Source organism: Melanerpes formicivorus, unplaced genomic scaffold, assembly GCF_026170545.1.
Source record: "Melanerpes formicivorus ecotype bairdi unplaced genomic scaffold, bMelFor1.0.p_v2 SCAF_84, whole genome shotgun sequence".
NCBI classification, from domain to species: Eukaryota; Metazoa; Chordata; class Aves; order Piciformes; family Picidae; genus Melanerpes; species Melanerpes formicivorus.
The window spans coordinates 153,130-169,591 of record NW_027142436.1 but is presented as its reverse complement, the minus strand read 5'-3'; the positions used below and the strand labels follow the sequence as shown (position 1 = coordinate 169,591).

Sequence of the window (16,462 nt, the reverse complement as noted above, 5' to 3'; positions counted from 1 at the left end):
GTCCTTGTCTTACTTATTCAGTTGTCCTGCTGGCCATTTTCTTTCTTCTTTCAAAGCTATGCCAAGTCATTAGCAGCTTTCAGATCTAAGGAAATTATGTGGACTGTGTGAACAAAATGAGTTGTACTTCACAAAAGAAGCATATCTATGTTTTGGCTTGGACTCTTATTTTTAATCCTTAATACAAAAGAAGAGTGATTTTCTGGGAGGAAAGCACTGTACCTTTTAATTTATGCAATTGGCATAGATTTACTGAATCATGGAGGAAAATTAGTTTTAGGACTTCATTTGAACCTTGAATTTTTCTATCCCTATCTCTTTTTCTTACTCACTACAGTAGCTCAGTGAGAATGAAGATGAAGATTTTGTTTAAGGAAGAAAAAATACAGGAAAAAAGTCATCCAACTATTAAGCATTGTACTACAACGAATGTTATATACACAGTTCAACTTTAAAACAAAGCAGGGAAAAGCTGGGCTTTTCAGCCAGAAATAGTCATTCTTGTTCTTCTGAATGAAAAGGTGCTGTATCACATTAACATTAAGAGCACAGAAAGATCTTTTTCCCTATAATCTCCATCTTTCTTTATTCATTTTCCTCAAAGCAAAATTTGGACCATGCAATTTTACCTTTTCAGATGCTCATGCTTCCTGATTAGACCTAACATAGATTGAAAAACAAAGGCAGAATTGTCAATGCTCTTTAAGACAACATTCAAATTGTTGTGTAATAGTGGAAACCACATTATACCTCATTTAAATTTTCTCTGTGTTCTGGCACTACCTCTCCGTGGAATTGTACAGTGCTCTTACCTGCATTGTCAGTGTCACATTTTTACTCCAGTAAAGCCTAATTAGTAAGTAAATTAAAAACATGTTTTCTAGTTTTGTTGCTTTATAGTTATTTCTGATGACCTGTGTTCGGTGCACTGTTACAACTGAAGAGACACTTTCTTCCTGAGAACTCTTGAATCCTTTTCTAAGGACAGCTCAGTGCAAGTTGTTTTGTTTTGTTTGTTGTTTGAACAAATTTTAAAGTGAGATATAGATTGCTTGTGTTAAATACCACTGAGTAATTACAATTACAATACTGAATTAATACCTGTGTTGGTTTTACAAAAGTTACAATCAAGCTTACATAATAACCTGGCCCGAGTATCAGGTCACCTATGATATGGCATGAGATGGCTAGGGTGTTCAAGAACTAATTTGGAAATTGATTTTTGTGTTGATGTGCTGGAACCTGAGTCTCGTGACTGTTCAGCTGTTTTGTCAGAGTTGCCTGATTCTGTGTGAGCCACACCAGTGCTTGAAAATGTAATTGCATTTCACAACTATATTGCAGTGGGGAACATACCAACACTCAGAAGCCATGAAATCTAAAGACAGAAGGATGGTAGAGCACTTATCCCAGCAGCAAACTGGGTTTGATGCCTTCTTAGTCATATGCAATTCGTTGAAGTGCCAGGTTGTAAATGAAAATAATTCCCAGTTCTGAGAAAGTCTGCCAAAGCCAGTCAGAGCTTGCTCATAAAATAAATTGATTTTTGCAGTATACCTGAACTCATTTGCAGATACTTCTTTTATTCTGAAGGGGCACAGAAGCCTCTGAGGATGTTAATTGCCAGCCTAACCATCTTTTAGGCGAAACTAGATTTCAGATAGCAATTTTTTTATTCCAGATGCATCATCTCTCTGGCTGTGATGGAGAGAGTATTAATGATGACTTGTGAAATATGAAAAATAATTTTGATTAAATTATTAATAACCTATTAATCACTGTTTATATACAGGCTCTAGTGCACGATTGTGAGATATATCCCATAACTGGTTTTGTATGTACAGTTTGAGCCCAATTAGAATATTTACAGAATTAATTTTGATTAAAGAATGAGAGGTGCAATTCCACCACTTGTCCACCAGATGGCTACTCGACAAGATGCGTGGCAGCTTTAACTATATACAAGGAATGTTACAGTGTGTCAGAGACATAAGCTAGGAACTGTCACGCAGCTGGGTGTGGGAGGCTTTGAACTGAATGTTAGTGGGTGCTGCACACGTGAAAGATACACTGTGTCTCTTGTTTGTATCAAAGCAAGTTTCTAGGTTATGGCAAGCTGGCTGCTACCTGCCCGGCGTGTTCTGGGGCTGGCTTCTGGGCTGGTCCGTTTCGGGGGGCGAGGGTGCTCCTGGGGCTGAGGCTGTGGGTGATGCTGCAGGTGGGCCTGTGGGGGAGGTAGAGACATAGGCTAGCCAGTCGGCAGGTTCTCTTAGCAGGGCTTGGGTGGTCCCACAGTGCAGCTGTGGCTGCCAGGGGCTCGGGGCTAACAGGGCCAGTGCTGGCTCTCTGGGGAGCGGTCTTGACAGGGTTGGACCCTTTGGGATTGGCCTGCACTGCAAGGCGGGGATGGGGGGGGGGGGGGGGGGGGTGTGAGTAGCACAGCTGCACCAAGCAGTGGCAGCCCCTTGCTTGGCTCAGGTGAGCTGGCAGGACTCTCTCTCGCTGGTCCTGACTTTGAATCAAAGGCATGGACGGTGCTCTCAATTTCCCTGGCACATACACAGCTGCAGCGCAGGAATGTGGGCACTCCCTTTATCTCCTGTGAATGGCAGGGTCATGCAGGATGCAGCTGGGCACTGTTCCTGCTTTATGAGCTAAGCACAGAGACTGGGGCTCGTCATCTGCTGCTTTAAGGCTGTGGCAGACATTTAGGCTGCTGAAACTCAGGCTAGTCCTCTCTTCCTGTCAACTGGGCAGTCTTACCCTCAAGGGTGCAGTCCTCTTTAAGACATGGAGGGCTCTCTCCTGATCCCGTGGGACTGTCAACACTGCCTGTAGCTTCAGCGACAGACTGTCCTTTGCAGATTTCTGGGTGCTGAGGCTCGGCAACCCTTCCCAGTTGCTGGCTTCCCTCTGTATTGCAAAGGCCGCTAGTATGCTTGTGAGTGGAGCTTGATAGAAGCAATAGCTATGGAGCTTAGGCCTGGAGCTCAGTAGCAAAGACAATAGCACTTAGGCAGAGAGCTTACAAAGCAAAGAGAGAGAACAAAGAGAGAGCGACTTGTTTACAACTTGGGGTAATACAAGTTTCTCAAGGCTGGATTTGGCCAATAGGCAATCTTGTCAACACACAGCTTTAGCCTTTAGAAAGTGAGACGCTAGAATTAATCCCTTACTTGGCAGGAGCACAAGCAACCCATGTGATGGGTGCATGTAGTTTTTTACCCCTTAGAAGGCAAGTGGGGTTGTTTTTGCTGTCTGGCTGGTGCCTTGGTCTTTGTCCACCCCTCAGCTGTGGGCTGAGTACTCATTCTGGAAAGGAAGGTAGAATGGGGAATGTGGCCAAACGTGTTGGGACAAGTTTTACAGTATTTGAGGCATAATTCTGGGCATATGGCGCCTTCACCACACTGGCCTATTATATTTACTGGCAGAAACAAAGTCCTAGTCTGTGTTCTTCATCCCTTCAGTTAGTGCAGAGAATTAGACAACTTTTTTCTCATTAGTGAGCGGTATGTCATGATCCCTCCTCAGAGGCCAGCAGAAGGTAGTGGAATCAATGCAGTTACATCCCAGTTGCATCTAGGGATGGTTACCAGGAGGCAGAGAAGTCATGGCATCTCCTGCTAGGAGCACAACCCATTGTGGAAATCTCAGACTTTGTTCTGCCTGAAGGTAACAGACTTGCTGTAGTTGTTGAATATAAACTTGTTTGATGGATTTTCAAGAATTATTAGACTTGATGAACTGTTCAGTAAAGAGAAATCCCCATGCTCTAAACGAGTCAAACCAGCTTTTTTTTAGTTTGGCTAGGTTGGTTTTTAGGAAGTTAGGGAAACGATCCTGTCTATGAAAGGTGACTTAATGAGGGGGAAGCACAGTGGGCATTTTCCTCCAGAGTTACTGACAAGATTAGATCTGTTTCCAGCTTTAAAATGTGTTGATATATGCATGGCCCTGAGCCATGCCTCTGTGAACCTTAACACTTCAGCCCAGGAAGATTGCTAAGGGCTTTTCTGTTTGGTTTCTTTTTTTCCCCTTTTTTTCGTTTTTTTGAGGGGGTGTGTGTGTGTGAGGTGGTGGTTTGTTTGTGGTTGTTTTGAGGTTTGTTTGTTTGTGGTTTGTTTGTGGGGTTTGGTGGGGTTTGGGTGTTTCTCATTTTTTTTCTCTTTCTCCTTGCTTGGCTGTAGTTTTATCAATATGTGTACTAATTATAATTGATTTGGATTTGGGTAACTGCACTCTAGGAAGACATGACTGACAACATTTTCAATGTATGACAATATATTATCTGTATAGTGTGTGTGTATGTATATATATAGATATATATATGTATATATATAGATATATATAAAATTACCTGAAATGGGTGTATTCTTTATGATCAAAATATAACTTTAAATCTGCAGGTTTAATAGCAAGTTTGATACAGTACTTGCTTGTTATGATCTGATTTGATAAAGCAAAATTAAGTATTCAGTATTCAGTATTCCTAAGGTTGGAAGAGATCATCGAGTCCAACCTGTCACCACAGACCTCATTGACTAGAGTAGGGAGAACACTACTGCCCACTGCAGGCTTGAACTCACGACCTTCCCATTAACAGTCTGATGCGCTACCAACTGAGCCAGAAAATATTAACAATTTGTCTTTGTAAGCATACAGCCTCTGTTTTAGTGTGGCAAACCCACCTGTTCTTCTGAAGTGAGCAATATTCCTGCGGATTGCCTCACAAACAATGCTTTACATCTTTGATTTTGATAGATACAGCATAGCTTTTGGGTACATCTAGGATGAGAGATTTTTCTCTGCTGTTACCTTTGAATACCGTTTGTGACAGATTTTAATAGCAAATTAAATACTTGAAAGGACACGCTATTTTTCCCCAAAGTGTCTGAGAAGAATACAATTCAGGGAATGCACAGAGTGCAGAAGATTCATTATATCATCTGAACATTGATGGAAATATGATGCAATGTCAAAGAGAAATAACTCTAATGACTCTAAGCTTGAGAGACCTACAAATATAGTTTAAAAAAAAACCCACCTTTTAAAATGTGAAAGAACAAGCCACATTTGCTCTCATCTTCTCCAAAGCACTCCTGATGTCATTGACTACTTTAGATTAAGAACTTGGTCTATTTAAAGCCTTACAAAGAATCCATTTCACACTTTGGGCTGCAATTGCATTATATCCTCTTTAGGGTCATATTGCCCCAAAGTACATGCCCTTCAAGATGCAGATTTCCCATCATTTTTGAGGAGGTACATGTTTTCATATCATCATAATTTCTAGTGTTCTGATTTAATTTTCTTTTTAAGTGGCCACTCTTTATTTTTGTCTAGATATTTTTAGGAAGATGTTGACATTGACTTCCTGAATTCTCCACTGCATGGTGGATGGTAGAACCCATTGTTATAGCTGTATGCTTCAGTCCTTTTGCCCCTTGAGAATCAGTTCACATTTATTGTTTGATGTTGGTGATCTTCTTTGCAATTAGTTTCAGTTTTGATTGTGCTCAGTAATTTATCAGGAAACTTTAACTGTCGAATCACCTCTTGTGCTACTCTATTGCATGTTGAACAGCATAGATCCTTTGGGGATTACATGGACAATTCATTTTAATCAGGTGAAAAAAATACTGAAAAATACCCTCTTTTATTCTGTAAGAGCTGGACAGCAGCAGTCTTTAGTGACAGTTTGTTAAAGCTAATTGAAGTGCCAGGTTGAATGTCAGATCAGTTCTATGTACATCTCCCACGGGATCCTTCAGAGAATCCTGGCAAATCCTGGGACACTTCTACTGTGACTGGTTTACAGGAAATGTAGGTATAAAGGGACCTCTTTAATCCCATCCCTTGCATAAAGTTCATGTGCTCATGAACCTTTTACCTAGATGAGATGTGTGCATCTCCCAAGGACAGAGACTCCACAGCTTCTCTGGGCACCTGTTCCAGTGATTGATCAACTCACAGTAAATAGTCCTTACATCTAATAAGAATTTCCTATCTTCCAGCCCATCTCTGTTGTGACAGCAACACTACATCTCGTAGTCCCACATACCTCTGAAAAGGGTCAGGCTTGGTCTTCTCTATGCTTTGTTGCTAGGGAGTTACTGTTGGAAACCAAGTCTCCCCTTGGCCTTCTCATCTCAAGCCTAGTCAGACCCAGTTCCCTCAGACTCTGTGTACGTCCTCTAATCAGCTTCCAACCATCCTCATGACTCTCTAATAGCTGGACTTGCTCCAGTATGTCTCTACCTTTTTGTAGTGGGGATTACAGAACTCAGTACAGGGTCTGGAGATGGTTTCACAAGGCATGGGAGGAAGGGATAACCTTTCCTTACCCTGCTGGCTGCCCTTGTGCTGGTAGGGCCCTGTATACAGTCCTATTGGTGGAGGGACAGGCTTCTGAATAATGTGAACACACCAAACATTATTTCCTTTTACAATGTCTTTGTTGGCTCCCTTGACATTTCCATAATTAACTGAATGCCCTATTTCAACCCTTTTTGACTGTTGCAGATCTGCTTACTGAAGAATGTTATCACATTTGCCGTGTTTTTGTTCTTTTGAACTGAGACCAATTTAAACATTGGTTAAACACCAGAAGTGTTGAGTGCTTGGCAATTTCTGTTTGGATTAATTCCACCTGGTATGGTCACTTGGTTTTATTCACTACCAGTTTGTTTTGAAATGTTCCCTCTGAGCACTTTGGTGTGACACAGTTCTCATACTTTGCTAATGTAAATAATTTTGGAAATGAGCTACTTCATGTTCTTCTGCAGTAAACACTGATGCAAAGAACTCAACTCACTTTCTGCTTTTGATATGTTTGGAAAAACACTATCAAATATAATACTGATTTTAATGTTTTTCCTTCTCCCAGTTCACACTGTTTCACTAATCTTATGAAGACTTTTATTGTTTGTGCAAACACCCATATTTGGGTTTAGGACTTGTGTTTAGTTTTGGTTTTGACAACTTCCCACCTAAATTTTATTCTATGGTTTCACACTTAAGAGTCATACACAGTCTAACTCATGTTTTTCTATATGTAGTGAATAAAGAACATCAACTTTATTATCCTTTTTATGGGAATACCATATTGTGGATTAAAGTTTGCTGCTGTTAACCATATTCACTTTTTTAATAGGTAGGTGTGCTTTGGAATATCCATCTGGTACCTTTGTTGAACATGCTTCGCCACAAGCATGGAAACTGTGCTCTCTTTGCAGTTGGTATTCTCACTCAGCATATGAATATCTCACCATGATTCAAGGTCTTTTTTTACAGTGAAGACATGTAGATGGAAAATTTTCTAGTTGCTTCCTAGATGATGTTTTGCTGTTCCCAAGGTAACTATGAAATGCTTACTGTATAGTCTATGCTTATTTTACTAAAGGAGACAGTGGAGACACATTTTTCTACTCGTGTCACTTAAAATACTTCAAACATTACAGAATATTAAAAATATTCCAGGCACCAGATTCAGTGCCTCTTTTTTTTTGGGGTGGTGGTGGTGGTGGTTTTGTTTGTTTGTTTTTCACTGAGAACAGTTTCTTTTGTTATTAAAATAATAAAATACTTTGTTAGGCTTTGGAACTTTAGGACTACCCAGATACCAGCAAGCATTTCTAGAATTTCAAGTACGTTTCTTAATACATTGAAATAAACTCTGCATTGTGTGCTCCACTGAAAACATCTGTGAGCTTGCTGAAATAATTATTTCAGCCATTGCTGTGGTTTTGTGACCTGCATGATTTTTGCACAGAGCTAGATATAAAACAAAGAGATTGTAAATTGTTCAATATAGTGTCTTACTCTCTTCGTGTGACTATGCACTCCCTCTTGTCTGCTGGAAAGAAGCAAACAAGAATATATAGGGGCGACGGAGATTGGAATCAATACGGCTGACCAATATGATTCAGTATTGTTCCTTTATTGTTCCAGTATGGCAGGCCTATGGTGCAGGCCTATGGTGCAGGCCTATGGTGCGAGTATAGCACAGTAAAGTAAAGTGTAGAAGAAGAAGAGACGGGAAAGGCAGAAGTGCATAGCAAGGGAACTTCTACAACTTCCATAAACTCGGAGTGCCTTCTTGGCATGGCTTCATTGGTTCCCTATGAGTGACCACACATCGCACTGTTATAGATTATTGGTCCAACTACTGATGACACGCGAGGTTTGTTGATGCAGGTGCATGTCCTGTTGTCCCAAGATAACTTTCCATGTTTATAGCTACCAGTGCCTTGTTTTAGTTACATGCTGCAGGCACAGCACTGTTTTGGTACACTGCTAGCTGGCTCTGCATTTATGCTGAGCATGGCCTACCACCATGTCAGGCTCTAGGCCTACACTGCCAGATTGCTCACACTGCTCATCGCTGGCATTGCCAGAAGAATGTGGTGGTAAAACAGAAGGTGGAGGCAAAGTGGAATTACAGTTGCATTAATCTGTTTATAACACCTCTGCGTGTGCATGTGTGGAACCTGCACATGTGAAACCTGTATGGAGAAAGGTGTGCATGTAGGTGTATTTATGGAGGATGGGTTTTCATGTGAGAGAATTCTGCAAAATCAACACATGAATGAATTTTTTTCACAAAATGCAATACCTATGTTCTAGGGATACTGGAAATCCTGTATGGTGATTACTTACGTGCTTCTGGAAGACACACAACCAAATAGTTCAGAATAATAAAAGGAAAAAGGAAAAGAAAATAAAATAAAAAAGAAAAAGAAAAGAAAAAGAAAAGAAAAGGAAAGAAAAGAAAAGAAAAGAAAAGAAAAGAAAAGAAAAGAAAAGAAAAGAAAAGAAAAGAAAAGAAAAGAAAAGAAAAGAAAAGAAAAGAAAAGAAAAGAAAAGAAAAGAAAAGAAAAGAAAAGAAAAGAAAAGAAAAGGAAAAGAAAAGAAAAGAAAAGACAAAAGAAAAGAAAAGAAAAGAAAAGAAAAGAAAAGAAAAGAAAAGAAAAGAAAAGAAAAAATAATAAAAAGAAAATAAGATAAAAGAAAATAAAAGAGAAAGGAAAATAAAAGACAAAAGAAAGGAAAAGAAAGTAAAGAAAAGAAAAGAGAACAGAAAAAAGAAAAGAAAAGGAAAGAAAAAAGAAAAAAGAAAAGAAAAGAAAAGAGAAGAGAAAAGAAAAGAAAAGAAAAGAAAAGAAAAGAAAAGAAAAGAAAAGAAAAGAAAAGAAAAGAAAAGAAAAGAAAAGAAAAGAAAAGAAAAGAAAAGAAAAAAGAAAAGAAAAGAAAAGAAAAGAGAAAAGAAAAGAAAAGAAAAGAAAAGAAAAGAAAAGAAAAGAAAAGAAAAGAAAAGAAAAGAAAAGAAAAGAAAAGAAAAGAAAAGAAAAGAAAAGAAAAGAAAAGAAAAAGAAAAGAGAAAAAAGCGAAGCAAAGCGAAGCAAAGCGAAGCAAAGCAAAGCAAAGCAAAGCAAAGCAAAGCAAAGCAAAGTGTCATTCCAGTAGCCTTGAAACTGCTGAAACCTGCCGTCTGGTGTCTTTATGCTTTACGTTGGTAGAGTCGGCTGTCTAGCAGTCATCCATGGGGCATTTAGTCTCTCCTTGTGCATTCACAGTGCCTTTAGGGGTATGAGGTCATAGTTGCAGCATCAAATTTAAGGTAGTTACCAGACTGATTATTTAATTTACTTTGCAGGAGGCTATTGTCTTTGAGACCTTTGAGCTCTGCCATATGTGATTCTCAATGACTGTTTTGTTCCAAATGTTACAGTGGAGGATTTATTTTTTTGGTTGGTGGGTTTTTGAGCTTCCTCTTGCCGTGACAGTCCCTGTGTTCTGTTGTACTGAGTGAGAATGACGTGAATCACCGTACTGTGTAAGACATGACAAGTCTCAACTTGCCTGTGTTACCCATTTAGAGCCAGACAAGCTTGTAGAAAATTATTAAGAATTCAGTGTAAATTAATGGTCAGAGCCGCTTCTATTTTAGTACTTAGGTGTTCCTCTGTTTCACTTGTCTAGCTGTCTCCAAAAGGATTTTGTAAGCAAAAGTCGCCATCAAATTTGTGTTAGAACTTAAACTGACTTCAAAAAACTTTAATATTTTCAAACCTGCATAACATGGCTTGCATGGCTGAGAGCGTGGCCTGCCTTTGAGCCTCCATCCATGCTAGTGTTGATGACAAGAAGAAAAACGTGATAAATGGAAAAAAACCGACTTACTGGTGAAAGTGCGAGTCAGAAAGCGGTTGATGTGTCCTAATTATACTTGTAATGGCAAAGTATTTAAACTGATTTTTATTCTTTAAAATTCTCAGATGCAGATCGACACTGTGAACTTTCTGCAAACCCTCTGAAGATCAAAAGCACCAGAAAGCCACTCTCGTGTATCATTGGCTATTTAGGTACGTGTCTGCCTCCAGAGAGCTACAAACCAGGGGAGCATTCAGTATGCACGGACACTTTAATATCTATATACATAGAATGAGAGATTTATGCTTTGAGTAACAAGAAAACTATAAAGTTAATAACATGCTGGTCTGCTATCAGTTGCAAAACTGCATGACTGAACTTGCAAAATGAAGGCAGAAGGCCTTCTGATACTGATTTTAAATGGCAGAGTGAAACTTGATGCAATTAGAATGTGAAAAATAATCTGGTGGTCTAAATAAAAAAAATAAGCACTCAGTGAGGAGGTACTCAGTGTGCTCAGTGCTGCTCTAATGTGCCCTTTGTATTTACATGGAGGAGACCTCAGCCACACTTAAGGCACTGATCTTTGATGGCATAGTTTTAAAAAATGTGGTGAAATCTGTAGTGAGATCACAGCCAAGAGGACAGTGAACTCACACAAGAGAATGGGGAGAGAAGACATTGCAGTAATTGTGACTTACACAGTCATAAAAATGTTGAATCACACTGGATCACTGTGGTTGGAAAAGAACTTTAAGATCATCAGCCAGGGCCACTAATACACCAGACCCTTGAGCACCAAATCTAGGCGGCTTTTAAACACATCCAGATATAGTGATACAACCACTTCCCTGGGCAGCCTGTTCCAGTCTTTGATAACCTTTTTAGAATAAACCAAACCAGGTTAGAAGAGACCTTCAAGATCATCGTGTCCAACCCATCAACCAATCCAACCCACCCAAACAGCTAACCCATGGCACCAAGCACCCTGTCAAGTCTCCTTCTGAACACCTTCAATGACGGCGACTCCACCACCTCCCCTGAAAAACTGACGTTTTTCCTAATGTCTAACCTAAACCCCCCCAGTATAACTTGATGCCGTTTCCTCTTCTTCTATCTGTTACAAGTTGTGAGATCAACACCTCTCTGCAACCTCCTTTCAGGTAGCTGAGATGCCCTAGAAGCTTTATATTAATTATCATACGAATAGAGGAATCAATCCATTGATCAGAGAATAATTCTGCAGTGTATTGATCTTATTCTACAGAAGTGAAGCTGAGGGTGTAGCTTGGTCTAGATGTTTTCCTCAACATTTCAGTCAATGGGAATTGTTGTTTTTTCAGAACAGCAAAGTAACCAATAGCAGTCTCTTGACTTACTGAAGTAGAAATCAGCTAATTAATATAGTTATAACTGTTCTTCCTGAACATCAGTTTTAACAAAATCTGAACTTCAGAGATGAATTAGTGTCTGCTCTCACTGAATTTTACTTCCTCCTGCCCTGGAGATTAAGAAAAAGGCCCATGGAGCTGTGGTTGTAAGGGGAGGCATTCAGATAGGAAATGGTTCATCCAGCTGACCAATCTGAGCATCCAACAGTTAAAAATGGCAGCATGTGTAATCTTAGAAGGTACTGCTCATTTTTAGTGTCATATTGTTCAGTTGGTGAGGGGCTACCTCAGTATCTATGAGAGTGTGAGTCTGTAGGTTTGGTGAGAGTTAATGGATGAACAGTGCCAGAATGCATCCATGGAGTCTGATTAGCATTTGCTTGGGAAGTAAAAGTATCTCACTGTAGTTAAGGCAAATGATAAGTGTTACAGAGATATGAAGCACACCTGGAGTAATTAAACAGATGCATCTAAATTAGCTGTGTAAGATAGCTGGAAAATGTCATTTAGCTTAGTGAACTTTTTTTAGGTTAGTTTGTGATGTTGGGTTTTCTGTTTATTTGGAATGTTTGCATGTTGCAGTGTATAAATAATGCTTTCTTTACGTTTCTCATAAGATGTTGGTTTAAATATCATGTCGTAGCTCTTGCAGGAAGCATTTGTTTTCTTTTTAAAATTCCTTCCATATTGTTCCCACAGACATTTATTGGCATACAGTTAAGTGTATGTCTGTGGGCACTACCGTTTTCAGTGCTCTGCACATACTGGGTCATCACTTCCCTTTATCCCTGTTCTGTCATCTTCTTGGCTGCCAGTTCCACAGGTGAGCTTAAGCATTAGCAGCAGGCACTGTCCTTAGGGAAGGTAGAGTTAAACCTACGTAATGGGCAGAGTCTGACGGCATGAGATTTAATACATCCAAGTGCCGGGTTCTGCACACTGGCCACAACAACCCCATGCAGTGCAACAGGCTGGGGTCAGAGTGGCTGGAGAGTGGCCAGGCAGAGAGGGACCTGGGGGTGCTGGTCAATGGTAGGCTGAACATGAGCCTTCAGTGTGCCCAGGCAGCCAGGAGGGTCAATGGCATCCTGGCCTGCATCAAGAACAGTGTGGCCAGCAGGAGCAGGGAGGTCATTCTGCCCCTGTACACTGCACTGGTTAGGCCGCACCTGGAGTCTTGTGTCCAGTTCTGGGCTCCTCAGTTTAGGAAGGAGGTTGACTTGCTGGAACGAGTCCAGAGAAGGGCAACGAAGTTGGTGAGGGGCTTGGAACACAAGCCCTATGAGGAAAGACTGAGGGAGCTGGGGTTGCTTAGCCTGGAGAAGAGGAGACTCAGGGGTGACCTTATTGCTCTCTACAACTACCTGAAGGGAGGTTGTAGACAGGCGGATGATGGTCTCTTCTCCCAGGCAGCAAGTACCAGAGCAAGAGGACACAGTCTCAGGCTGCGCCAGGGGAGGTTCAGGCTGGAGGTTAGGAAGAAGTTCTATACAGAGAGTGATTGCCCATTGGAATGGGCTGCCTGGGGAGGTGGTGGAGTCGCCATCATTGGAGGTGTTCAGGAGGAGACTTGATGGGGTGCTTGGTGCCATGGTTTAGTTGTTTAGGTGGGTTGGATTGGTTGATGAGTTGGATGTGATGATCTTGAAGGTCTCTTCCAACCTGGTCTATTCTATTCTATTCTATTCTATTCTATTCTATTCTATTCTATTCTATTCTATTCTATTCTATTCTATTCTGTTCTATGTTATCACTCTGCTTACTAAACAACCCCCCTAAAAATTGACCTGGGGCTACATGTCCTATGACACTACCTAGTTAAGAGGAAACCAGGATAATATTTCCATCTGGGATACATGTTAAGGAGATGAGACAGAGGTGTGCAGCCTCTGGAATCCAGGATGCTTAATCAAGTGACTCAGTAGCAGACTTCAACTTTTCTTTGCCTTTTTTTGTTTTCCTGGTGACATCAGTGGAAATGGGAAAACCTGCTGAAATTGTTACTGCTATGATCTTGTTTGGTGCTGCAACCTGACCTTACAAAAAGGGCTTCTAATATGTCATTGAAGTGCTGTTTCTCACTCTTATTTTACTTTAACTTCAGAAATAATCATACTGTCTGAATCTAGACAACTGGTTGGTTGTTGTGTGGTGTAATGCACAATTTGTGTGATTTGAATGTACGGCTAGTGCTGTGTGTTAGCAGAAGGTGCAGGTAGCTAGGAGATTTTCAGTGAAGTACAAGACAATAGAACAAGGGTCAGAGCAGCAGGAATTTTAAAATTTCAAATCACTTTTATTCCATAATACAATAATATGATGGGATAATATAAACCAGGCAAAAATGCTGAAATGCCTCATTAACCCTCTCAGGTGTGATGAAGCAGCCAGTTAGAAAATGCAGTTTTAAAGCATGCACACACTTGAAGCAAGTCTCTGCATAGAGGGTGAGTGAACATAAAGTGTAAAGATGCCAAAGGAAAGATTCAATTCACTGGGAAGTGGTCCTGGCTGTTTAATTATTGCCAGAACTTAGAAGGGAGAATGTCTTCTTTCTACCTTCCTCTAGCAGAAAGGGAAAGGGCTGTCTTGATGGTACACTAATGGAGGATTAGTGACCTCCAAACCAGAGAAAAGTCAAAGGAAGAAAATGTTTCCATCTTCAACTCACTCTGAAAGCATAAATTTGCATTTACATGCTGTAGACAGAAGGATTTTATGAGTTCTCATATGTTGATGCAGCTGGTGGTCACTACTGGATCTCTTTGGCAAATAATATTTTGCTGGTGTGAACCCAGAAAATTAACAGTTTTCTTCAGCAAATTGGAAGAGATCACTAAATGAGCATTTTAGAGTCCAAGTCCCTATGATTTTCAGCAAATGACACAAGTCTTTCTACGTCGGTTTAAAGTTTGGCTTCAGCCATCAGTAGTGTTCATAATATTAAGTGCATCTGTTCCCATTTTAGTAAAAAAAGCAAAACAGACACTTGGCAGCATGGGACATGCCATGAAATCTGCTGGGTGCTTGGTGTTCCTAAACTCTTATATATGATAAAATAGATGAGTACTGCAGTGAAAGGCAGTAAAAATGCTCTCATCTGAGTCAATGGTGAGAAGATGGGTGATGTCAAACCAGCCTCTACACCCAAATCTACAGGACTGCAGTGAAGCAATTACCTGTACTCTAGCTCTGTGCTATCCTAACACCTGTGTGGTCATTACCCTACTCTTTGTTTTACGACCCTCCAGAAGCATCTTCAATGGGGGCATTCGTGCTTTAAGGCTATGATTGCAAGCTGTGACCAAGTCAGTGGTTAACAATTAAACAAAGTATTGTCAAATGTGATAATTGTCTTCTCCTAGCATGGTGTTTCCAGTAGAGCCTGCCAAAGTCACTGTGGTCATCCTGCTCCTTTCCACCAGTTCAGATACTGCTGGAACGGGCTGGCTCTTCCACCTTTGTGTATTGGCCTTTTAAGGGCTATTTCAGCTTCTCAGGTGCAGCCCCAGCCTCCCCTACAGCCATGGCCAACTGGGCCGTCAGGGTGGGTGGGACGGATGTCTGGAGGCAGTGTGTGAGGGCTTGTTGGAGCAAGAGCGTGAGACCAGGCAGGCGAGCACTTGGGTATTAGCCTTCCTTGGTGTTTCTAAAAGGAAAACTCTGCTGTCAGCAGTGAACTTAGGCAACAGTTTGTTTCTCTGGCCTGGCAGTCATGAGTTGCAGAGGCTGGAGTGCCTCTTGGATACCTGGGCCCCACTTTAGACTTTGCATGCTCCTAGCCTCTATGCTTTGTTTGAAAAGCCAAAATGGAGACAGAAGCACTCCTCAGGAGACACAAACTTGGCCTATCAATGTTTTTAATTTTTGTCTTCTGATCTTAGTTCCCTGAAAGCAGCAGACTCTTCTGATCTGTTTCTCAGCCCCTCTTCCTTCACAGTCTCAACCCAGATGACTGTCCAGCTCTCCAGCTCAGTGGGAAAGTCAGGTGGCTAGCTTTAACTGGCCTGCAAGAGCCTCACATCCCGCACAGTGCTGGCAGCTGGTGGCCTGCGGCTCAGAGGGCCCTCAGCCAGTCTGACTTCCTTTGCAGATTTGGTCTGTCCGAACATGCACATTGTGGTGGCATTTTGAAATCAAGTATGTGATGGGAATAAGTGAATTGGTTCAGCAAATTCCTGGTGAAGGACAAGGAGACTTCGCTGAGGCTTCCTTTTGCCTCTGGCAAGATAACTGAGAAATTTCCATTCAGCTGCATCAGCTTTTGGCAAACACAGCAGCTGCCACGCTGAGGCATTCTAGTCAGATAGATACATTTTGTAAAGAACTATTTCTGATAAATAAAGTTATTAATTATGATTTATGAAAAATCTGGGGCATGGTGGCACTTCATGGGTAACAGGCTTCACTACAGACAAAGGCAGAGCACGTGCAATAGAGCATAACAGTTCAAAAGAGCTTAATGGCAGAAGAGCTTAATCAAAAGAGCAAAGAGCAACTTGTTTACAATTTGGGGTAATAGTTATGATTTGCTCAAGGCTAGGATTTAGCCAATAGTCAAACTTGGTAAACACCTTTAACCAATAGCAGAGCATATAACTAGAATTATGCCCAAACTTGGAAGAAGCACAAGCATCCCATAAGGTGAGCCTGTGATCTTGTTTACCCTAAAAAAGGCAGGTTGGGTTGTTTGCCCCAGCTTGTAGACACCTAGCCTTTTATTTACTCAGCTCTGGGCTGAGTACCCACTCCAGAAGGAAGTGGAACTGGGAGGGAGGGGGGAGGAGTTTCGGTTTTGAGGGGGGTGAGCAAAACATGTACGGACACGTTTTGGCAATATTTGGGACATAATTCTGGGTGCATGCTCCCTTCACCACACTCTTACCCACCTCTCTTCCAGTTCTCCAAGATATTCC

At 41.0% G+C, this 16,462-nt stretch overlaps 1 protein-coding gene across 1 annotated transcript in view; it reads left to right on the top strand.

The window, feature by feature from the left end:
• MTA3 (metastasis associated 1 family member 3) overlaps window positions 1-16,462 on the top strand; it is a 182,423-nt gene that overhangs the window by 162,337 nt on the left and 3,624 nt on the right. Inside the window, exon 15 of the mRNA XM_068165125.1 lies at window positions 10,281-10,367. Coding sequence (XP_068021226.1) covers window positions 10,281-10,367 — 87 coding nt within the window. The remainder of the gene's footprint in view (window positions 1-10,280; window positions 10,368-16,462) is intronic.